The following is a 25589-nucleotide window of genomic DNA, read 5'->3' on the forward strand; positions in this document are numbered from 1 at the left end:
TGCTGCATACTTTCTCCAGGTTCTACTGCCTTAATGTGGTAGACCCTGCCCTGCCTTCATTAGGCACGAGGGTCCTTGAGGGTGTAAGCTCACACCGCTAACCCTTGGGTTATGCGGTTCTGATGCGTCCCTCATATGCTGCCATTCTTTCTCCCTCGCGATGGCATACATTATCCCATACATAATGTCATTGGTGGTCGTCTTCGAATTGAAAGGGAACATTAGGTTACTTACCGTAACCCCGGTTCCCTGAAAGAGAAGACGACCGCCAACCACGAGGTCGCATTGGTCGCCCTCACAGATCCAATGAAAAAACAGAAATGGCTTCCTCAGGATGACAGTTTTAATCCCTCGGTGGGCGGGACCAAGTGCGTCATCCCAGGAAGGGGCCTATCCGCAGCTCTGGTATAGAGAGCTCAGCAATACCTACCCAATGGGCAGGCATATCCCATACATAATGTCATTGGTGGTTGTCTTCTCTTTCAGGGAACCAGGGTTACGGTAAGTAACCTAATGTTCTGTAATAAACTAAAAGTTTCTTAAGTTCTTTTTAGAACAGGTTTCTACTTTGTTTGATAATAATCTTCCCAATGGAAATTTGTGTCCAAACATTCCTCTGGCGTGTGCAATCGCAGAACAAAGAGTTCTTATCTTGATTGCTTTCCCCTTGTTTATATACTGTACACAATACTGAGTACAGATTACTTTTTACAACCCAGAGGTCAATATTATACTGGCTATCATAACACAGTACTGAAGAATACAGTTTACTAAGCATACCTTTAAAGGAGTCATTAAGGCCCGTTTTCATCCGACAATAAAAAAAAACACAAAAACAAAACCTTAGCTATACAGTGTTAAGTATGGAAAAGCAATGTGTAAATATACGTGGTCTGAAATGAGGTATAATGAAAATATCTGTGCAGGGTAAAATGTGGGGCTTATTTTATTTAAAAAGGAATAGTCCATTGATAATATAGTACACTTGTTGGACACCATATTCAGGTGCATTGTGCTTGCTACAGCCTAGACTAGGTCAGGATGAAACCCAATCTGATCCTTGTTTCACTCATACTTACCAATGTTCTTACTTACTCCTTTACTTCTGAAGCAGTACTGTGTGAACATGGCTTTGAGGAATGCACCACATGCGTTTCCACTTTCTACTAAAACAGCTTACATTTCTGTATGTTTCGACTTGTAAATACAGTGAAACAAAAATATGCCTTTAATGTCATGCTTTTATCATTTTCATTGTCAAACAGACAGATGTTAAAGCAAATGGTTCATAGCCTATGGGGACAAGGTCTAAATCAACAGTTATTTTCTGATAATAATCTTTACAAATGAGAACCAAGGTTGACAGATGACCTAAACATCATAACCTTACTGTAGTCTGAATACCCTCATGCAAACACAGACAGCGGAAACACACATGGGTGTGTTTGATAAATGATAACCTATGAATTTTACATTGTTTATTAGAGCATTTTAGAGGGTTTTTAAAGCAGTTTTCGGCATTTCAATACTAATCGTTGTTTTGGCAGGCAGAGAAAGTTTAATATAAAAAAGCTGACAAGGATAATAAAAAAAGTTTTCTACAGTACCAGTTGCTGAATTGAAACTAATAATATTAAGCAAACTAATTAATGATGCAATAAGTAGAAGCCATTCAGAATGCCAATTATCTGACACTGCGATTTAGCAGGCTTGTTCTCTGTAGGGAAGAATTGCTGCTTGTTATTGTGCATGCCACAAAGCACTTTGCAGGTCTGTTGCCCTATAGTTTTCAGGAAAAGCTCCATGTGTTCTTTATTAATGATTTGGTGAGAAGGTATGTTAGAATTCTTGTCCCTTAAGACCCTTACCAGTGTGGTATGAACATGGTCAGGTGTAGGAGAATGTGATGACACTTTAACTTATTTACTTAGACTAACAATGTTTTTATTTTTTGGGGGTGTGTGTGGGGGGGGGGGGCGGAGGTGGTTAACACCACCTAAATCTATTCTTCAGCTCTAGTCGCCAGCCATTTGCAATGCAAAAGCAAACCATTGGAGGTGTTCACTAGATGGCGCTGGCTCTTACTTTATAAAGACACTGGCTGATCTACCCTATGCTACATATGTCTATGACTGTAACTAGAACTGAGGAGCAGCTTCTGACCTCAGTCCAAAGCACCTCAGCACATAGTATATAAAAAAGACAACAACATATTAGGGTATTTGTAATAAGAACTACTCAAAATGAAAACAAACATCAGAAGAGGTAAATGGGCAGTACTTTTTCATTATTATCCACAGCAAGGTCCACAATTCACAAATATATATATATATATATATATATATATATATATACAGTGTATTTATAGTTTGGTACCTGACTGTGCTTGAAAATAAATACATAAATAATGTTCAGAATAACTACTGCTGCACAGTAGGCCTAACATTTGCATATTATTGTTTTAAATATTTTAAAGACATGGCACCTTGAGCTCTAGGTTGCCATCATTTCAAACCATATCAGCTCTTGATGTCCCAAAGCTGACCTACCATGGCATCTGTTTGGACATATCCAATGTCCTCAATGGCCTTGATCTTAATGATGTCCACCTGTTTTTCTCGAAGAGGTAAAGAACCATATTTCTCATTTCTCTTCATCATGGAAGCTTTCTGTAATTCATCAAGGACCACCCCTGAGATGGTGTGAATAGAGTTACCTCTACCTGCAGGGATGAAGAAACAGGAAAACATTAATGAATCATCACAGAAAAAACCTTCAAACGAGCATGATAATGACACATTCAATGAGCAATTAAAAATATCTATTATTAACTTTACCATGTTGAACTTACCAGTGACGATCTATTTTGTGTCTTTATGATATTAATTCATTCTAGTAGTGGTAGGTTAGGCTAAGCAACAATGCTTTGAAAGGTTATTCCTTAAGACTATTCGTCTTTTGGGTAATGTAATGAGACACAAGGGTTATAGAGTTTCACTAACGAACAATTAGGAGTGTTTACAGGTGATCAGCACATGGTGCAACATGTAAATCCTGCAGTCAGCATTATTTTAAACCTGTTCCATCTGGCTTCTTAATAGAATTGTATGCCTGTTCTACCTCCTACATAAGAAAACCTCTTTACAAAAAAGTAAATGAACGATTCTCATTTTATCCATGTATAAATATTATGTTCAAAAGTACTCTGAAAAAAAAAAAAAAAACTATGTTAAATGGTTTGGTTAGGACAGGGACGAAGATAAAATAACATATAAATAAAATGTATGGTACTTTCAAATGTATAATACTTTTCACTGCTCTGAAATTTAAATTTGATTTCAGTGTTACTGCAACTTCAATAAAAACTGACAGTAGGCATTTGGCTTAGACTCCTGATAATATGAATTACTGATAATAAAAATGTTTTGCTGGTCCTTTGAAATTATTATTATCCTACCCCAGTTAACATTACATTTAATTACCTTGAATTCTTGCCAGTATTGTACACAGTGCCACCCGGTGGTCAGATGCATTATTGTTACTGTTTTAACAAGTGTATCTGACTCACACTGTACAAAGAGCACCTGTCCCAGAAACCTCCAAATTGAAATATAAAGTGTAGGGCATGACTTGGGTTGCGTTCCAAGCCAAGCCTCTGATGCTTCTGAAGTTCACACTCTGGGCTTCTTAAGCAGTGGGTAGCTGAGAACTCAGAAGTGCTTGGCTTAGAATGACCTACTGATAAGCCAGCAACTAGGATCCTAGCATTAAACTTCATAGGACTAAAATAGGTGTCTTCATTGAGCAGACCTTCATTTATTAAACTTTATTTTTCACCAAAAAAAAGGGATTTCCAAAAAGATGTGATAACATACAGAAAACCAAACCCATTCCAACTAACCCCCATCTCATTCTACAACTGAACTAGGTAAAAAAAAGTAACTAATTCACTTATCCACCATGAAAATGTAGTCCTTGTAAAGAACTAAAAACACTGAATTCTAATAGATCACTATGGTAATGTGCTGTGTTCGTTCATTAGCTTCACTTCAAATCTCATTTCCCACCTACTTTCTCTGTTCTCCCCAGAAATTACTTCCCATCCATCTTTCAACATTCTGACAATCTCCCATCTTTGTGCAATGAATCCATGCATGGCATATTTAAATCACGGTTAATTTGCTTCAGGTGATTCATCTATCTGCGGGTGCAAATAGTTTTTCATACGTGATAAGCCCTTTTAGAAAAACACAATTTGGACAATAATGACCAGATTGGAGAGCATAGGAATGTTGGGATTAAGAAGACCATCAAGTCCTATTTAGAAAACAAACTGCCCTTGAGTGGCACCTAAGCCATTGTGCTCTAGTGGAAAGGTAATTCCCAAATGCAGTTCAGAATTTATACATCTTGCATTTAAATTTGCAGCTCATATTTGACTCTGTGCCGAGTTTGGAAACATACAATATATTTATAATTTTAAATGAACTTTATACCAACACAGCTATCTGAATTTCCAACCAGCTCTGACTGTCTAAAATCCATTCTGGCTGCAACTTTAACTTTTAACTGGTTCAGCCTTCAGCTGGGTTATATTTAATTTAATATGTGTATTTTTAGACCAGATGCCATTTATTTCAATGTCGCCGGCACCAGCACGTTTTTCTTTGTATTTTTAATGACCCGAATGATTAATATAGTCCTGAAATCCAGATTTAATTTCTCACTATATTTAAACCCTGTTCCAGGAAATCAGAGGTTCTAAATTAACAAATCATACCATCCAGCCATTCCAGTGCACATAAATATGTAATGCATTTAGAAAAGTCGGGGCTATATAATTCAAAGCCTTTAGAACTCCCCAGTAAGGCATTAGGCATTAAGCTTTATTGATCAGAAAGGGGTTTTATTGATCACCAATTAGCTGAATTGACATATTCCCAATAATCTTCATGATTTGTAATGATGTTATAACACTGACAAACAGCTGAATTATCTTACACTTGAAATGCACTGGGGCAAATGTGTCTGTCAACAGACCTTTACATTAAGAAGTAATTAGATCCTCAATGAAGTGGAGAGATTTCAGATAACTGCAGTACCATTTTAATTTTTGTTTTGCATAGTATATAGCCACCAATAGCCAAGCAGTCTAAATGAGTTTATTGCAGGTTGTTTAATTATATGCACTGTATACTGTCTATACCTGAGATCTGTAGAATTGTTATATTCCCTTAACCACCATTGCAATCAGCAGCATTGGGACCTTTCACAAGCTTTTAATTGGGTACTTGGTGCCACTGGTAGTTTCTTTGGGACTTTTCACACACAGAACCTCGGCAAAGATCAAGCTAAATCACATTTTGTCTAGATATGTGAAGGATTACGTGTCAGAATAATCCATATTTTATTACATAATGTAAAAGTCTGTATAGTCAACAGCCTAGACCCAATTGAGCTTCTGTTTGTTACAAGTACAAAGGCCCTCTGGGGGTTCATCAGAATATCTAGTGAAGAACAGGTAATGTGTTTAGACCCTGAGGTCTGAAGCACGAATCTCTGGTGAACAGTTTATTCAGTCGTTGAATTATAAAAACATGTTGATGCAACCTTGCAGCTAATCAATTTTATTGTATGGATAACTTCATCTTTTAAGTGTAAATGGTTATATTAGAACCATTGTATGCATAGTAAAGACTGAAAAAAAAGACATGTATGTCTCAAAGCCATGGTTGTATATATGGGGAATCCTATGTGTTTTGGGATTTTTTTCCCCTGACTCCACAAGCACAGGCAACAACTATTGATGCTATATAATGGCTATGTGAAGTTTATAGTAGTACTAAGAGCTGTACATGTTTGAGAATTTGTAACAGGACAACACTAGGAAACTTATAAAAGTAGACCACAGTATTTTTGCAGTTTTATCATGCTTTCATCATGATTATTATATGCATTTATCATAGTTTACCCTGGTTTGCCATGTACATTAATATGTTTTCCATATTTCGCTATTCTTTACAATGCTTACCCATGCTTTACCATGCTTTCACTGTGATTTATTACACTTTGTTATCCTTTTACTGTGGGAAACTTTTATCAGGGAACGTTAAAAAACAATAACCCTTTTTAACACAAATCTAGAAATAAACGCACCAAGTGTTCCAATTATAACCCCAAAGCACAGTTCAGTTGAGCGGTTTATCATTTAAAAAAAAAAAAAAAAAAAAAGCTTTCCAACGCTCCAATGACTTTAGGTACAAGTCTATGAAATATATATTATTATCTTTAAATATTATTTAAAAAAAAAAAACAACACTGATACATGAAATAGATGTTTCTCCTTCACATGTACAGTATGTATGTTGGTTTTATGTTCCATTGATTTATATCTGTTTTGGTACTTTTTTTGTCATATTACGCACTTCTAAGAAGCACAATAATCAAGTTGGTGTATGTAATCCCTGCAGAATAATGTTTCTGTTTGAATCCTGACCAAAACACAAAAGACTCATGAATATTCTCTTGAAAATAACAACAAAAGAAGCTGCTGAAGAAAAAAATCCAGCTGTTTTCTATCAAACTGATATATCTGACTCTGTGCGCGCTTATGGCTCAGTTTTCAAAACCCCCTTATGTTCGCTGTTACTTTTATAATGTTAGGCTGGTGTCCAATAAAATGTTTGGCAGTTTAAATAAGCAGACATAAGTATTAGAACGAGTCTCCGTGGGAATCAAAGTAAAAAAAAAAGTTAGAAAGGAACTTCCTTAGGTCTAATAATTCGGATAAACAGCGTTACTAACTGGGCAAACATTGGCATCCGTTTATATCCGATAAAGTGAATGTTTTATAATTGCCTCGTTGTATTATTATCGTTATTATTGTATTACTTACAATGCCAATACTGTATTTAAAAAATAATTAAATATGTTTAGACTACCCACATAACAGTATCCCTTTAATCCTCTATCCAAACTGGTATACAACATTAAAAAAAAAAAACATATTCATAAATACTGTATCTATCTGCCTTTTAGTTCATTTCTGATATAGAAAATAACAAAAAGGGTGTAGATCATTAAAATACAGATTATTTTAATAATCTGTAAACATGACAAGATCTAATTTGCACTTACGTGCCCGCCTTGATCCATTATCCTGGCATGTTTTCTGATGGTCGGTTCCATTTTTATCCATGACAGCCCGCGTCCTCTAAAATACTACTCCACGGTTCAACTCAGGCGGCTCGCTTTTCTGTTACTAAGTGTAAGTGTATTGTACCAGATGATTACCCCCCTCGGGTCTTGCGCTTAGTGGTATATACAAACAGAAGACTTTTGCCTGTTTTTACCTTCATCCACCGCCACTCCTATTTGCGTGACATCGAGCTTAGAAGAAAAAAATGACAAAATAATTGTCTGACTATAACGCCCCAGTTCCACCTGGTGTTAGTGGCTCGTTGGATTTCAACAACAAAACAATATGAATAGATGTGTTAACTAAGATCATTCAAGGGAACTACCGAGAAGCACTAGCTGTACCATTAGCCGGCGTAATAAAATCTACTCCAGTAACTGAGTAATCACAGACAAGGAAGCGCTTCACGTGTCTTAATTAATAGAATAAATACTGTAGTTAATAAAATAAAATCAATAAATATATTAAATACACTGTAACAGCAATGTTTTTTACATTCCATTTTTTTACATACACCCAGTTCTTACTTTATGAAGGTTCATATACACTCTTACTGTAGATAGTGTCTATACAGAAAATGACCAGCAATGGTTTTAAGATACTGCTGTTAGTCATGCATGGTGATTGTGATGCTGGTACAAGGAATACCATCTATGATTTCAAACAAACAAGTGTATACTCAACTATTACCAGTCACCAGCAATGCAAAAATCAGGGATACACTAGAATGCATGCCATAAAGCTAACATTATGTAATAAAGTATGTACACGTGTGATAAATGCTGGCAGGTTAACAAGTCAGAAGTTGAAACAATTGCAACAAGACCACCTTCAGTACAAAGCATTTCCGGGCTGCTTGACCTTGCTGGTGGTTCTAGCACCAGCCAATGAGTGACAGAAGCAGATGACCTGGAGAGTGAAAACTCCAAACTAAATGTCACAACATGCCTATCATTCTGCAAGGTTATCATCCCACTGCCAGTTGAAACGGGCATCCCCTTTACCCAAAGTATTATACTATGTCTCTCTGTCCATTGAAAGAAAAAGCAGTGTTTATATCTGGCACAGGCACTCGCGAGAATACAGAAGTTCTTAGAATGCATGTTAATCTCTGAAGAAAATAGTTGAAACATTGTCATATAATATTCCTCTTCTGCAGAGCCAGGGCTATATTTATCTGCACTGTTCGGCTAAATTTACTCTGTACACCATAGTAACACACAGACACACAAAGAAACATTTAGCTTTTACCACACATTTGCGTGATTTCCCATGGTTTTACTGTGTTTTACTAAATTTTGCTATGCTTTTACCAAGGTATACCACATTGCATTACTTACTAAATGATAAATTGTTGGCATAGAGCACTAAAATCGTAGCAGTTCACCCACTTAGTAAAACCCAGAATGAAACAGAGCTATATACACAATTGCCACCTGCTGGACATTCAAGGTATTGCAGTGCACAATTATAAAAAGGAACTGACTATAAAAGCACAATAAACTTTCTGTGAGACTTAATCAGTAAACTGAATCAGTCTGGATAGTTAAGATAGCAAAATGATCTGTTCAGTATCACCTTATTCACGATGGACCACTAAAGGCGATTTACAGTTGATCTCTGATTGTATGTCTTCACAGAGATTATTGACTGTTTGTCAATGATCTCTGTGAAGATCATTGACAAACAGTAAATAAACAAATCATCTGTTTTTAGGATAATTATAAACTGCACGTGTTACCATTTCATGTGATTATTATTTTATATTACATTTTGTTTTAATTTTATGTAACTGTTATCTAGTCTTTTAACATTTTTTTAAATCTTTTTTTTGAGCAGTTAATGTATTGTCTCTATAGGTGTACTTTATAGATTAAAAAAATTATATGTCATAGAAATCAGGAGATTTTATCAGTGTCTTTAATAGTAAACTCCAGTTTAAACTCTCAAACTTTCCTTCATTCAAAAATACCAGATTATGAAACAATTAAAAACACAGTAGGTTAGTGTATCAGTATCATTATAATGACCAAACCTGTTTGGATTTTGACAACCCACAGAGGGCGCCCAAATGCTTTTGAACAAAATTATTCCAGGAACGCCGCATTTTACTTTCTGCTTGCTTAACTTACATTTTGTATAAAAAAATACCTGATAGCAAAATTCTTTATTAGACTTTAATTAAAGCTTCTTTAACGCAAATCTCTGCTGTAGCTACCCGACTGTACACTGGTATATTAAGCAAATAAAACATCCCTGTTACAATAGAACAAAAAAACAAATCAACAAACAAACGGCACCAGTATGCGTATGACACAAATTCAAGTTACCATATTTTGGCACAATGTTTTTTTTTTTTTTTTTCAAAAATATAATTGATCAGGTTTGTATTTTATTTCATTATTATTATTATTATTATTATTATTATTATTATTATTATTATTATTATTATTATTATTATTATTGTTGTTGTTAAAATGAATAATGCATACCGCACATGTTCTAAATGGTCAGTACATTTAATACGGTAGTAATCAATCGATTCTAAAAAATGAATAAAAACCAGCTAAGACGATGCATACTGCAACCGAGAAAGATGTGCAATATTACCTTCACGTGTCCAGTGAGTCCGTCCACAACGTTTAAGAAATTCACAGGTACAGTCAATGGAATCCTTCAGGAAACACGCGCTTTCTGATAAGTTGTAGCAAGTTGCCTCGCATCCATTCACTAAACATCTTAAACATACAAACTTCACAGTTAGTTAAAACATCTACATTCAAGGGACGTTACTGAATGTGCTACTGGACGGCAAGAATGAGGAAATGCACAGGAGTGTATGCCACGCTTTCAAGTCTTGGAGTTGGCACTCTTATCAACTGCACGCTATCTCTCTCTTTTTGCATGTGTAATTAAGAAAACACAAAAGAGAAATGGGAATGGCTTGAAAAACAAAATTTCACTTGAATCATTGGGTGTGTTGAAAAACCCCACCGTACAGTTACTTAACGCACCCACTGTCATAACGAGTTAACTGTCAGTGAAGTACTGGTAACTAAAAGCCGACTTTAGGTTTATAAACCCAACAGGAACTGAACGATTAAAGAATGCATAGACCCGTTTAAGCAGTACAAACTGATCAGACTAAAGTTAAACATAGAAAATTAAAATCCAACCCAATTCACCAATTCAGCTGTACTGCTGTTGCAGTGTAGTATCACCCCACTTGGGCACCAAAATAGCTCAGTAAAATATAATATCAATAGCCAGGTGTACTCGGCTCTGGGAGTGGTCTGAATGTAGGGCTGTTCACAAGGGCGTTCACTTACATTAACAGGTAAAACACGTTGAGCTCCTTTTGCTTTGCTTGTGTACGAAAATATGATTAAAGCCCTCTGGAAATGTACAGTGTATAATGCAATCTTGTTTTTGTTCTTTTGATGTTATTTGAAAATTTCCCATGCTCCCTCATCAGTTTTTAACACATTCAAATATAAAAAACAAACATTATAATTGATCCCTCAGGCGTCAGCAGATGATTAATTTGATTGAATAACTGCAAAATTGATATCAGGTTTATTTGTGATCCACCCTATTAACCCATATTTAGGTTAAAGTATGCTTTATATATATATATATATATATATATATATATATATATATATATATATATATATATATATATACACACAGTATAATCACATGAAAAGCCCTGTCTACTACTGCTACTTAGCATTTGGTATGTTAGATTCATAAACGTCCTATTGAGGTTAAACAATAAGGATCCTGGATAGCAAATCAGATTTTGTATTGCTAACTCTAACTTATAATGCCATAAAAGGTTTTAGTTCCATTAAGCTGTCTGGGTATTATTTCAATGTGAACATTTTCAAATGGATTACCTTGTACTTGTACTTACAACTATGGCCACACGTTTTGCATCACCTAGAATTTTTGGATTGAAGCAAAGCGGTATCTAATTCAATATCTTAATGTAACATTATTCAGCAGGTTTCATTCGACTTTATGAAGCAAAATACATTTATTCTATAGGGTAATGCAAAACCTTTGGCCATAGCTGTATTGGAAAAAGGTTAGGGTTAAGATAGGGTAGATGTAAGTATAGGCGCAGTGCCAATAATTTCAGATGCAAAATTCAAATTGCATTGGAGCCAGGCAATTATTTTGCACTGCACCCTATATTTATTTTGTTTTATTTATTTAGCAGACGCCTTTATCCAAGGCGATTTACAGAGACTAGGGTGTGTGAACTATGCATCAGCTGCAGAGTCACTTACAACTACGTCTCACCCGAAAGATGGAGCACAAGGAGGTTAAGTGACTTGCTCAGGGTCACACAATGAGTCAGTGGCCGAGGGGACCTCCTGGTTACAAGTCCGTTTCTTTAACCACTGGACCACACAGCTTTATAAGAAATGCAAATAACTCAACACGCACAAATAATGATCAGCAATTATGATAATGATGATCTCAATGAGCACATCGGTCTATTTAACAGCCACACATGCAGCCCTGAGGTGACGGAGTTAGGAGTACAGAGAGCAGTAGGCGCTATATGACATTTGTGGAGCACGAAAATACAAACCAAAAAGATATGTCAGAGGAAGGGCAGCAAAGTCCTCTTGGCACACGGGAAAGGAAATAAAGGTTTTCTGAGAAGCTGAGAGTCCTTACGGCTGAGGTCCCTCAGCATGAAACAGAGTTGTTCGGAAAAGCCTCAGCCAACATCGGTTATGCTAGTATCCTTAGGAAATGATATGTATTGGTCTGCCCTTTTCAGCATGGCATACAGAAAATTGCCTAGCACTGGAAAAGGTAGACTGGGCTGTCTCTCCAGACATTCCAACTGTGGTCTGAAAGGAACCAGAGGCTATGCAGTGCAGAGAGCAGAGCACTTTCACATGTGCTGTGTTCTCTGCACTACATGTGAGATCTAGCTCATCCCTCAATTCAGCTATTAAGTCTAGGATGACCTGAAGAGTGAGACAATAACACTTTAGCACTAGCATCCCAAACAAAGTAACCCTGGGACTGAATATGCAGGGTCTTCGTTGTCTTGCCCATCTCCTCTGAACATGTTCCTGCCTCTCCTCAACAAGTGACACCACACCAGGAAGTGTACCACAGCAGCCATCCTAAAACCAATGACTGGTCTCTGCAGGTGTGTGCTTTTATGTAGCTCTTAATTTCTCGCTTCTACAATGGTTTGCACCTTGTAAGAAGAGGTGTAAAGTTTTTGGAGGGTCAGCAATTGCCTAAGTGCAAGGCAAAATCCTTACATCACATTATAATGTTTGCGCCCGCTTAGTATCCAGATGCCACCCAAGTTCATGCTATTTCCTTCATTTGAATGCATTTCAATATAATTGTAATTGATTAATGATGGCAAAGTATAAATTTGATACCGGGTGAACACCCTTCTTTACATACACTTCATTTTTTGCGATCGCTAAATTCAGAGCTGCTCTGAATTTACACGGCTGCTAAACATGATTTATGGCAGCTGTATGGGGGTTTTGCACCTGCAAATCACTTTGCGCGTATCCTTACATGCATAATAACATTTGCTTACTAGTAACTACTATGTAAATACACAGTAATTAGAGACTCTTTATATAAAATGTTACCCACTATATTTAATGTCCATGAGTGATAATAACAAAATTGTTCAAGAAATAAAAAGTCATATCCAAATCTGGAATGCAGGTCTGTGAGTTGAATGTCACTGTGATTAACACTGTACCAAATCTAGAATGCAGACACAGCTTAACGCATCATCAATGTAAAAACAATAAAGAGAGATTGTATACAATACTCTGAATCAACTCAATATCTGAAGTGCATATTTCACTCCAACTCTACCATGTTTCTCTACTGTGGGAACAGAGGGGATTTTGTGACAGAACTTCCATCGTAGAACATAATGTACCACACCGTATTACACATACTCAGTTGTGTTTAGAAAGAAAAAAACTAGGAGTGTCCCTTAAAGGTGTGAATCAGACTGAATGAGAACGGCTGTGGGTTCGATTTTAAAAACACCTTTATAAACAGGAGACACACCTATCTATTTTGTTGAACATACTCAATCAATTACATTCACATTTATTTGGTTAACCTAATGTAACATAAGAATAAAGCTCACTATGATCTATATCCTACATCCTTGTTGAGATCAGCCAGTCAATTATTTGGAATGTGGAATACGTCTGTTGCAAATGTCCTTAAAAAAGGTTTGTCAAATTCTGCCAAATGGTTTCCAAGATATAACTATAAATTGTTCAGCCAAGCCAACTGTTTTTTTTCCTTCTTCTTTCAAACATTGAACATGATTGCAGGAAGGAGTCATTTTTTCAGGTGGAAAAATTTCTAATTTCTTTGCTTAATTTGGCAACATTAATAAGGAAATAAAATGCATGTTGGCATTAAACCTAACTTGTAATACCATGAAAAGGTTTTAGTTCCATTAAGCTGTCTGAGTATTATGTCAATTTGAAAATTTTCAAATGCATCACCTTGTAAAGGTCTGTTTTATTTAATAGCCATTGTTGGATTCTATCCCCTCTGACATAAATTTACATTTACAATAATAGATTGCTTTTTTGCACTTGGAATCTTTACTTGTCTTATCTATACAAAGGAACTGTTTGGCTTCTTAAACCGCAGTTTTATGTCTTTGTTGTGACGCAGTGCCAGGTGTCTGATTAAACTGTGTAAACTGTAACCACGGCACTCATACAGGACGTAATGTCTGGAGAAAAGAAATGCGTCTCACACAGAACAATATAATAGAATCCCATTCGTTCAGCCCCAGACAAGAATCTGTTGGGTGGGAATACCCCCAAACAGTTATACAAAAATAGTAATAATAATAATAATAATAATAATAATAATTATTATTCAACTTTTGTATTTCATTTATCAATACAAATTGGGAACTTTAACAAGGAGATGAACAGTAATAAAAGAGGAATGCTAATTTTGCAATTTTCCCATTGCATTTACCATAGTTTACTATGGTTTGCCATGTTTTTAAATAAGCTTTACTGTACCTCTCTGGGATTTATAATGCTTATCTATGCTTTACCATGCTTTCACTGTGCTTTATTATTACACTTTGCTGTGCTTTTACTATGGGACACTTTTTAAAGGGTAGGTCTGTTTTCCAACATTTGAAATACATGTGACAGGATCTAAGATCTTTACAGAGTCACACTAATTTGACTCTAACCCTTCTAACGTGGCTGGAGTCTCTGTCATGCAATTTAAATGCCTTTGCAGGTTAGAAGGGCTGATGTCCTGATAAACAACAGATTTGAGTTTAAAAAGAAAAGCCACAGTAAGTCAGGTGACACCATGTTACCAGCAAGCAAACATCTGCGGTGAGCTCTGATAGCAATGATAAACCATGACTGCAAGCTGATGTTTAAATTACACAGGTCATGTTTTGAAACAAACTCATGTTCCCAGTAACTCTAAGCCCCCAGGTCTTTGTCCTGCCAAAAATAGACATGAAGCTTGTACATTTTAATACCCAAATCCCAGGACACATGGAAATCCCTGAGATGCTGAGGATCACACAACTTCTAGAGAGTCCAGTGTGTGGTCAAGCAAGATTTCAGCAGCATTATTCATTGAAAAGCAGCTTTCTGTTTCCCAGGCAAAGATGTCACAGTGAGAAAAAAAAAAAAAAAAAAAATAATAATAATAATGTTTCTTGAACCTAGCTGTTAGATTTTCTGTTAATAGTCTCACCTCTGAGAACCAAAAAAACAAAAACAAAAACGTAGCCTTCACACAAAAGTGACACGCCTTCAGACCTGCTCAAATACACCTGCCTCCTTTATTACCTGCAGGTGTTTATAATTAAACTAGAGCCCGGCGATCTTGCTCAATAAAACAATGACACAATGACATTGCAGCTGTGCAAAGCAACCACAAAACACACATTCTCCCAGTGTGGAGAGCCTCTGCCCTGTCACAATATAGAAGTCACCACTCGGATATCTGTTACCCAGATACAGGTCCGTCGCGTTTTACTGCCCTTGTATTAAAAATAAAATCAATCCCCATTATACATATGTAACAAATGAATGCACTTACTCTTCACAAGCGATTTTTGACTCACCAGTTTTTTCTGATACAAAGCCCATCTTTTCATTATCTGAATATCCGTCACAGCCTGCGTTTTTCGCATGCCAAATCAGTCTGTTTTTATTGTGCAGTTTCACCTGACGAAAATGCAGCCAAAACAAAGCGAATAAGACAAACTACAGTAATGTAACAGTTAATCATTAAACAGTTTTAGATACTGTGATGTATTTTCTTTTATCTGTGATCTTTAGTTGTTTTTGTGCATTTTCATTTGCAAGTGAAATGTGACATTAGGGCCTTATTCTGCAATTTTGAATACTGACTTTGGATACTGTTTTAATTCTGGAAACTGTTTTTTTTTTTTTTTTTTTAAATCTTTTGCTAAATTGCATTGCCTTTTACGTTGTACGCAGTTCTGTGTATGGGTAACATTTTGATTTAATTTTGCTGTTCGGTCGTGAATGGGGAATTTTACATACTTCTACAATACATACATTACAGTCCACATGTCGGCTCTTTTGGTAAGTGATATTTTCAGAAACATATCGTTCTGAATTAAAATACTACTTCTGTTGAAAATATAGTACTGTACCAACAAAAGCAATACAGTACATCTAAATGGAAGCCTACTTATTTTAAAACACAGTCCATTCAACTATGCATTTTTGACATTGTATCTTTTTTTATGTTCCCTGGAAAACGGACAAGGGTTGGAAAGGGCCAAAATGAAATAATCAGCTATGCGTCACACTTCTGAAAAGAAATGACAACCTTAAAAAAAATCTATTTCTAAAGATGTCATTCATAACTTCATAGCCTACTATGTCCTCCTCACAGAGTGTGTGTGTGTGTGTGTGTGTGTCAGAGGGAGGGTTTCTCTTCAGCTAAAACTCCCTTTGGATTGAACCAGCTCTATGCACACTCAATGCTGAACGGTGGGAGAATGAAGTAGGGCAATCATATTTAAGAGTTCTTTCTCTTGCCAGGTAGGGCTTGAACTCAGCATTCAACGTGCCTCTCCAGGAGAAGGTGTGGCATCTCCATTTCAGGATATTTCTCTCAAGTAAATAATACTTTACCAACACTATACAGATCACTTTAAAGGAATCTACACACACATACAGTCATTGTTTCCAAGTTGTGCACTGTGACAGGATAGCATCATGGCCCAATCTGTTACCAGCAAGAATCAGAGACTCAGAGACAGAAGCTGCAGTGAAGTACTGTTGCCCACATTTATTTAAATACAAAACACATGAACAACAAATAAACAGGATATGAGTGCCAAAATAAAGATTCAAACAAAACAAGCAAATGTAGGTTGGGCAATAGTCTTCACCACCAGTAGTAAAAACACACTTTCCAACACTTGTCAAAAACAAACATCAGACTCCTTCTACCAAACAAAGGATTTTTTCCTCTCTTTTATACAGGTGGCCACTCCGCAATTAGCATGCAATTACCTAATTGGGGAATGGACACTCCTGTGATTGTTGGTAGGGACCAAATTAACCCCATCCCTGCCAACCTTACATTCTCAAACACACTATTTACACTAAAATAACAAGGAAATATGTCTTATTCAATTGTATAACTCTTTGTAGTTATGTGAATAATACACAGAGTTTACCTACAAATACATGCTTTTTGAATTTGAATGATTCCCAATGTTCATATATATATTCTCTTACTTGGAAATAATTCTTACTTTCCGTGCTTTTTTTCCCCTGTCGTTTTATTGAAACATGTCCTTAAAGAAAACGAAAAGCCTGCCCCTTTGTCAATCTAGCCCAGAGGTGAAAGTAGCTTTAATTTCCACCCCCACCTACCCCCCTGAGATGGGTTAACTTTGATCATTGCAGGACTGAACAGAGAACTGATGGTAAAACGGAACATTTATTTACCTGTTTCTACATATAGTCAGGAAATGAGTACAGACTGCAGTTGCTCAAGTCTCATTACTTCTTCCTTTATTATTGAACTTGAATAGGTTTCAGTTATACTGATAACGAAACAAAATCTGTAACAATGATCTTCAAATGGCTACAATCCAAGAAAAACTGCATGCAGCTATTAAACAGTACTCTACATGAAATGCCAAACAGGTTCGTCTTCATAGCATAGTATCTGTTAGATTGTCTGTGCATAAAATGACTTCCTTTTCACGTTGGCAAAAAGTTATAACAATTCAAAATCATTCTACAAACATTAACATCATATCTAACAACCTTGACCTTTGGACTTGTGTTTGTTTGTTACAGACTTGTTTATGCATGGGAAGAGCAGGATGCTGTGTGTATATATATATATATATATATATATATATATATATATATATATATATATATATATATATAAATGACTAATTAGTTTTACAGTGAATAAAAAACATCTGTAGTCTGAACTGGTGGCGTGGGATTGTTGTGGGGTTTATTAAGTGAACGCCTTTGCTCCCTGGGAGAGTGAGCTAACTAAGAACTTTGGCTTTTCTAAAGTGACTTTTTGTCTTCTGTTTTGTATACAAAAAGCTATTTGCTTGTAAACATGTAGCATCAACTCATGGGTGAAGAATCACATCCCCATTTGATCTTGATAGAGAAAACAAGGGTGCTCTTTTGGTGAACTGATTCAATGAGGTACAAATCATCTTGTGCTTACAAAATGATCAGTGCACAATGGTTGTTACTCTTGTGGAGTGATACAATTCACAATTGAATGCTCAACATTTGGAGACTATATCATTAAAATTGAACAAATGGAATAATTCATGTAAAAGAGAAAAATGCAATACAAAGTCAAACAAACTATTGTTATAATGTATTCAGGTCCGGTTTATCCTCTTCATATGCAACATTGCTACAAACACTACAGCCCCTGCTGGAGGCTGAATTACAGGATATGGCAGTGTGCGATTTCTCAAGTGTTTTAATACCTTTCCTTGGAGCCCAACTGTAGAGTGCAGAGTGCAGAGTGCAGAGTGCAGAGTGCAGAGTGTAGACCCAGCATTGCACTGGAGTACATTGTCCCCCAGGGTCAAGAGCAGGCCCTCATCGATGTGTAAAACTGAAAACTCTCTCAAAACTCTCCTCACAAGAATGATTCAACCATTATTTCTATACTTTAGTTTTGTTGCAGAGTTCACACAGAAAAATACTTCTTCCTATTCAGGTAGGCTGTGGAATCTGGTCTTGAAGCAAATCATAGAAATATAATTAGTATGCATTAAACGGAAAGCTTAAGATTGGGTGTTGTCTTAGAGGAAGTGCTAAAAAAAAACCAAACATAGCCATGCCAATTGAAAAATGGCTGGATAACCGGAAACAATTAAACAGTCCATAGGCTCTCAGTGTGTATGTGATTGATTTTAATATTTGTCAGTGACTTTTGCTCATCATGTTCCTATCTTGTTTTTATTCTAGTAATCAGCCATAAAATGAAGAGGATGTGGGAGGATTTCTATTTATATATGTTTCTAGCTTTACCAAGCACAGGAAAAGGGATGTTTTTAATTTCTAATAGCTATAAATAAACAGCAATGTGGAGGTATTGGATTTTCCATGTATTCGAAATGAATATATATTGTATTTTACTGGTCATTTCCTGTTTTAGACATCTCCTCATCTCTTAAGAAAACTTAACTAAACAATTCCAAAGCATGTCTCCAAGGAGAAACCAAGGTCATGGTGTCACAAAGAGTCATGCACAGAACTTGTCACAGAGTGTAATGTTATAAAGTTCAACATGAGCGCACATTACAAGCATCCCAAACAAGAAAAAAGCGACCGGTCGAACACTGAAAGGCTTTCACCCACTAAAGAAAACCTTTCAGAATACATGAATGATACTGAGCTTGTGTGGGTTGCAGTGAACCTTGTTTATCCAAGGTGGTCTGTAGAGGCTGGTAATGACTGCCTTGGTGACTACTGTTGCTTAATCAAAAAACATACATGCAGCCCTTTAATTTCAGATAAGACTTATGATAGCTATGCATTGCACCTACATCTCCAAACACTTCTTAGTTCTATTCCAGACATAATATCCGTTGATATGTGGGTGTGATTATTTATAAACTGTTACCTGCTACTGCAACCCGAATTGATGCTTAACCAAAGGTCTTGCAAAGATGGCAAGTGTGCCTTTGCTCTAATTAGATCTATATTTCACCTTAAATTATCATAAAGAAGAGTGCTCAAATGCATAATATCTAGGTGGGACTTGTTCTTCATTTTACAAAAGCTTGAAAGCTGGATTTTTTTTTGCATGTTCCCAAGCCTATAAAACTCAATGCACTTGCATGTGTACATCCTTGAAATCTAAGCCCAACCTATTTCACCAAGGTTTTCCATTGAGTTCTGAACAATTATCATGTTAAAAATATAGTATTTTATCCAGTGGCAACTGGCCAACTTTTAATTGTCTCCACCCATACCCATGAAAGACAAAGTTGGAAAAGGATATAGGTGAAAAGTTTTCCAGAAGGTTTTCACAACCTACAACCTTTTGTAGTTTCTTTTGTCATAGCATCAGTCTTGTCAAGACATTGTATAACTGAACAACAAAAAAACATTATTATATTCTTTAGTCTTAGATTTAGCCTGCAGCTAAAAATACTTTTAGGGATTATAAGAAAGCTGATAAAATACAGTGTGCAGCTTAATCTAATCATATTTTAGTACTGTATAAAATAACTTTTTAGTATCGCTACCCACCTCCAATGGAATATGCATTTTTTGAAATCAATACACATATCTATTAACCATTACAGATCAAACAATCAATAAAAAATATCAGTTTCCTTTTTAATAGGTTGACTCCAATTTGTAAATCTCTCTAATTTAAGGCATTCCATTACAGTGCTATAGTACCAGAAGAGAAGCATGCAAATGTCGCCATGAACCAAAAAGACACTGAGCTTCCAAACAACATTTTCTCACAGTTGAACAATGAACATGAACATTTAACGAAGTCCAGCTGTTCGTGCAGTGGTCTTCGGGGGTCTGATAACAATTGACCTGGATCCCTGAACAATGTAAAACAGTCAGTGGAAAGCAGTGGGAATTGCTTTAGTCAGCATCGGGGACTGCTGTTATTACACGGAGGGCTGCGTGAGCCTAAGGAAACTGGAGTGGCCTGAGATGTTTTCTCCAGTAAACAGCATAATGAAAACAAGCTCCTTAAAAATCAGATAACGGTAGCTGAATTGTGGATTGGATGTTGATGTAACTTGTCCCAAATGAGTTTTGTAGAAAAAGCCTGAGAACTCCTTCTGTTTCTCTAAACTGCACACACCAGAGATATCTGTAGGATTGAGGTACTGTACAAGAAGAAGCTGTTGCTATTGTGACTACATGGGATCCAAGACAGCCTTCTGGTTAGGATCAATGACAGCTTACTTTTATTTTATTTGGTAATGGTGCAAAGTGCTATACAGATCTGATAAACTCTTCTGCTAACAAATCCATCCTCAAGTTATAGGGCTAAACTCTCAAAGCAATTTACTCCAAAATGTCATTAGCACGATTATTTCAGATAGAACCCTCCACCCCCCCCCACCCCCACCCCCCCCCCCCCCAAATCGTGTTTTGTTTTTTTTTCAGACAAAAGTAGCTATCATATAGTTTTATCATATTGAAGATAGACTGCAGGGAAAATAGCAGGACAGAGGCATTCAGGCTTACGAGTAGGAAGTTAAAACTGTACCTTTGCAAAATGTGAACAACCTAGATAGCAAACAAGATTTCTTATAAAAGCTTATAAAAGGCTAAACTTTCAAACGATGTAGTAAACAAAGTCCAAGGCATACAGTATATATTAGTCACAGTACACCTACATACTCTGTCACATAGCTCAAAGCAGCCACCATCTGAAAGCTGGAATGGGGGTAGTACAGTACCAGTTTACAAACAACCAACGCAATTTATTTATTCTAATATTATTAGTTTTACCGATGCTTTAGACAGGAATAATTCTGGATATTGAGGGTCTGGGGGTAGTAAGAGAATATTGTTTCTTTGTTAGATTCACTGTTGTAAGCAATCTTATAATGTCCCCTGTTTGACCTTTGAGTGCCATGCTTTAGGTTACACACTAAATCAGTGAACGTGTTTAAAGTAAAAGCTGTTCTTTTAAATACAACGTGTGGCTGAGATGGTGTATCAGTTGATAAGAGGCCTCTAAACAAGATGAGGCCAAGATAACCCACGTAGGTGATGGTGTCAGCAACATACCCTAAACTTGACTACTCTTATCTATGTTGTTTTAGTTTGTGGTTCTAAGCTTTACAGCGATTTTGTGCTTTTTCAGAACTTTGATTTGTGTGAGGCTAAGCTACAGTGGTTTATATGATCTTTTCAATAAAACAAGCTCCTTCATACAATTTTCTGGAGTCATTTGTTACACAATGTTATCAATGTATTAAAACCTGCAATCACTGACATAGAGTTGAGATGCAAACTCCATTTGCCACAGACATGTCTTTAAATATCCTTTTTTGTCTACTCAAATAAAAATGGTAAAAAAAAGCACTCTGTTATGTTACATTGTGTTAATTTGTCCATGATTTAGGGTGCTGCATCAGTGTAAAGATTCAATCAAATTCTGCTGAAGAAACCTTCTGGTTAATACGCAGTGAACATTTAGATATTCTTCATCACTGACACCAAATTCATAATTACAGCGGCGAGTCTATATCTGTGGAATTACTTATTTAGCCTTTGTTAAATTATGGATAACTTGTTACTTTGTAGGACAACTGGGATTGCATAAAGTCAACTAGAACAAAATTTCAGAAATACTGAATCTAAAATGTTCTTGTGCACAGGTGTATGGTGAGTCAGTCCTACATGCAGTAAATGGGAATCAGTTCTTGTTTTAGGATCTGAACAAGGTGCAATACAGTGTTATACATATTTAGGTATATACATTGCTTTTTACTGCAAGATACAACTTGTGTCATAAGGACAAGGAGGTCTCCAAGAGTTTTACCACAGTTGCTCCGAGTTATATATGGTCTTCACACCATGGGGCTATAATGTCCAAATCATTCTTTAATTGGGAAAAAACTCTCTAGGGAGATAGTTACACTGACATTAAAGTCTATACCTGTTGACTTGCAAGTAACATGAGAGAAACAGGATATTGTGTTCTGTTGTAACTGTTGTGATTAGTAAGTCTTTCCAATGAAAGACTAATTAGGAGAACACACTCCAGTTAGAATGGAAGAAGTGTAACTGTATACCAACATATCTGAAAATCCTTGGTACAAAGTAAAACTCTTTTCAGGCATGAGACTTCTCACCACGTGCCCTGGTAAATTGCTGTCGACTGATATCATGAAGTCAGATTGTTCTTCCATTACACACTTTGGGTATCTTAGAAACAACAGAAAAACAGAGCTGGCTGGCCCTTAAGACTAAAAAAGGGCAGACAGTAATCAGGTGTCAGCTCCACAGGGGAGATTGACTAAAAGATTCAACCCCATCACTTTACAAACCATAAAGAAGAGCTTACAGTAGATTCTAGTTTTATTACATCATTATTGTACCTGTAGTGACTGCTTGCCATTTAAATCCAATCAATCTATGCCTTTGTGCTGTGCCTACATTTCTGCTAATCTCTCATTACAATTGAACAAAGCACCAGTCTCAATGTGAATAAACAGCACTGGTGGCACTATGAAATATGTTCAGTCTATACATACTCGTAGAATTCTGCTCAAACTACAGGTCTCAGCAAAAAAGTGACTTCTATTTTAGAATTATGGGATATTTGAAACCGAGTGATTGTTTATGTCTGTTTGAAATATCAAGTACTGTCAAAATGGGACATAAACCAGGTCCCTCTTTACCAAGAGCAATCTATTCTGCCATGGCAGAAAATAGTATTTATACTGAGAAGTACTAATCAATATACAGGTTGCTGTGTTTAAAACCCTGATGAATTTCTGTTGGATTTAGATTTATGATGGCATACTAGAAAAAAAAGTGCTTTATAAAATAAAACAAGCAGTCACAAACAGGAAATAAATACCATCCAGATTTCTTATAAAAAATTATTTAACACCATGTTTAGGGTGCCTGGCACCCGAGTCCTTTGTCAAACGAACAGGAAGTGCGATTTGGTCTATCTTTTGTTTATGGATAAAAAGATAATTCAAATGATGTCAGCAGTGTGTAGTGGTTAGGGCTCTGGACTCTTGACCAGAGGGCTGTGGGTTCAATCCCAGGTGGGGAACACTGCTGCTGTACCCTTGAGCAAGGTACTTTACCTAGATTGCTCCAGTATAAACTCAACTGTATAAATGGGTAACTGTATGTAAAAATAATGTGATATCTTATAACAATTGTAAGTCGCCCTGGATAAGGGCGTCTGCTAAGAAATACTATAAAAAATAATAATGTCATTTGCGCACGAACAAGAGAATAAAAATAATAATGTCATTTGCCCACTCACATGTGCCACCTGCTTTTTGTCACCACATTGGCTTTTGCAGTTGGTGTTGAGATGCTGCAGGTATTAATTATGCTTACAGTTTTGACAGTCCATTGGAATGCATGTTAGAATAAGGCTGTTCATATAAAATTGATGAATATCTAGCAAGGAATACGATTTTAGGTGCTTCCCAGTATGTAATTACGTTTGAATTCTGAGGACTAAAATGTTAACAAACAACAACATTTGATTTATATAGCGCCTTTCATAGCAAATATCCCAAGGCACTTTACAATATTTAAACAAACAAAAAGAAAAAGTACAATTAAGTACAGTTAAAAGCCAGTTAAAATTACAGTTAGATACAACTAAAAGCCAATTTAAAATAATAAGTCTTTAAAGAAGTTTTAAAAAACTCCAGAGAGTCTGAACTCTTAATATAATTTGGCAAGGAGTTACAAAGTCTGGGAGCATAAACAGAAAAAGCCCCGTCACCCTGAGTGAGCAGCCTGGGACAACCAACAGACCAGCATCAGAGGAACGCAGGCTGCGAGCAGGGACACAGGGTGTAAGCAGCTCAGCAAAATATAAAGTAGCAGTGCCAGTTAAGCTTTATAGGTTAGCATTGCAATTTTAAAATCAATCCTAAAGTTAATAGGCGTAGTATAGGTGAAATATGATCATGAACAAAGGACTAGTGTCTATATACTGTATATGAGGATCTGACCTACTCTACATTTTCTTCATTGTTATGTTAGATATGGATGATACTATAACTCAGTCAAGTTGGCAAAGGAATGCTACTTATGAAAAACAGGTGCAAAAAAAAAACAGAGCAGGCATTGCAACATCTCTTGTGGTTTCTCTCAGACACTTAAATAAGCAGGTTAGAGAAACTGTACTTTAATGATGCACTTAGATAAGTATATTTTCAGACGATATTAACCAGTTCAAGTCTGTAGCGGAATAAAGTATAGTTGCTCACCTCAGCTAAGGTTTAAAAGAAACCTCTTTAAGGATTTAAATTCTACGTGATCCGTCAATTGTATTTAATTTCATAAAAAAAACTATGATTCCAAAGTGATTATCTTCTGGGTGGATTTTCAGTTTGTTTCCACTCCATAAGACTGATGTCAACCACAAACAAAAACGCTCTCTTTCTGTTACCTAAACAAGCCTGCTCCTGCCACAACCTGCAGCAGAAGGCAGTTATCAAAGTCATTGGATGACTATAGAAAAAAAAAGAAGGAGTTTCATTTTCAAGTTTCATTTTTTTTTTTTTTTAACGCATAGCTTACATTTTTTACGTTTTTGTGAGAAGCCTTCTACTAAAACACTCAGTGATTGAATGATTATAATTTATTTCAAATATTTTACAGGTAATACAACATTGAACTCTATAACAAAAAGTGTAAAACGCACAGGGATTAAGCTTTTTGATAAATCAACTCATTACAAACTCATCTACAGTCTTAGAAAATGTGGTGTTCCAAATATGACACATTTGACTACTGGACCCATAATGGTACTATTTGGAAGCCTTTTAATATTTATATTGGACCCATTAAATATAGAACTCCATGTTGTTCAGTATATAGAACAGATGTTAGAAATCAGAACAAACCAAAGTGATCCTGAGACAGACAGGAGGAATCCAAGGAACCATTTTATAGGAGTGTTCCTTCCTATAATCATTGATCTTCATTCATTTTTAATACTGGTAGAGCTTAAAAGCAGGTGAAATCATGAAGAGATCTTAACACGTGCATCTCATATGCTCACTCATACAATGAATTCAAAGAGGGTCTTGCTTTTAAAAAAAAATACAGTAGTGCCACTCTGTGGG

The 25589-nt window shown here is 36.2% G+C and overlaps 1 protein-coding gene across 7 annotated transcripts in view; it reads right to left on the reverse strand.

Annotated features, from left to right (window-relative positions):
• The window catches only part of ano1a (anoctamin 1, calcium activated chloride channel a), a 51528-nt gene extending 41076 nt beyond the window's left edge, over positions 1–10452 (reverse strand). For 2 of the 7 annotated variants that reach the window (XM_034053853.3, XM_034053852.3), the window contains exons 1-2: positions 7138–7432; positions 2550–2722 (exon numbers count right to left, since the gene is read on the reverse strand). In XM_034053853.3, coding sequence (XP_033909744.2) covers positions 2550–2722; positions 7138–7198 — 234 coding nt within the window. In that variant the 5' untranslated portion in view covers positions 7199–7432. Of the gene's footprint in view, positions 1–2549; positions 2723–7137; positions 7433–9808 lie in introns of those variants that run through there. The other 5 variants (XM_034053855.3, XM_034053854.3, XM_034053857.3 and 2 more) reach the window with 4 other exon arrangements.
• Between the last annotated feature and the right edge of the window lie 15137 nt (positions 10453–25589).

This window comes from Acipenser ruthenus, chromosome 27 (genome assembly GCF_902713425.1).
Source record: "Acipenser ruthenus chromosome 27, fAciRut3.2 maternal haplotype, whole genome shotgun sequence".
In the NCBI taxonomy this organism is placed as follows: Eukaryota; Metazoa; Chordata; class Actinopteri; order Acipenseriformes; family Acipenseridae; genus Acipenser; species Acipenser ruthenus.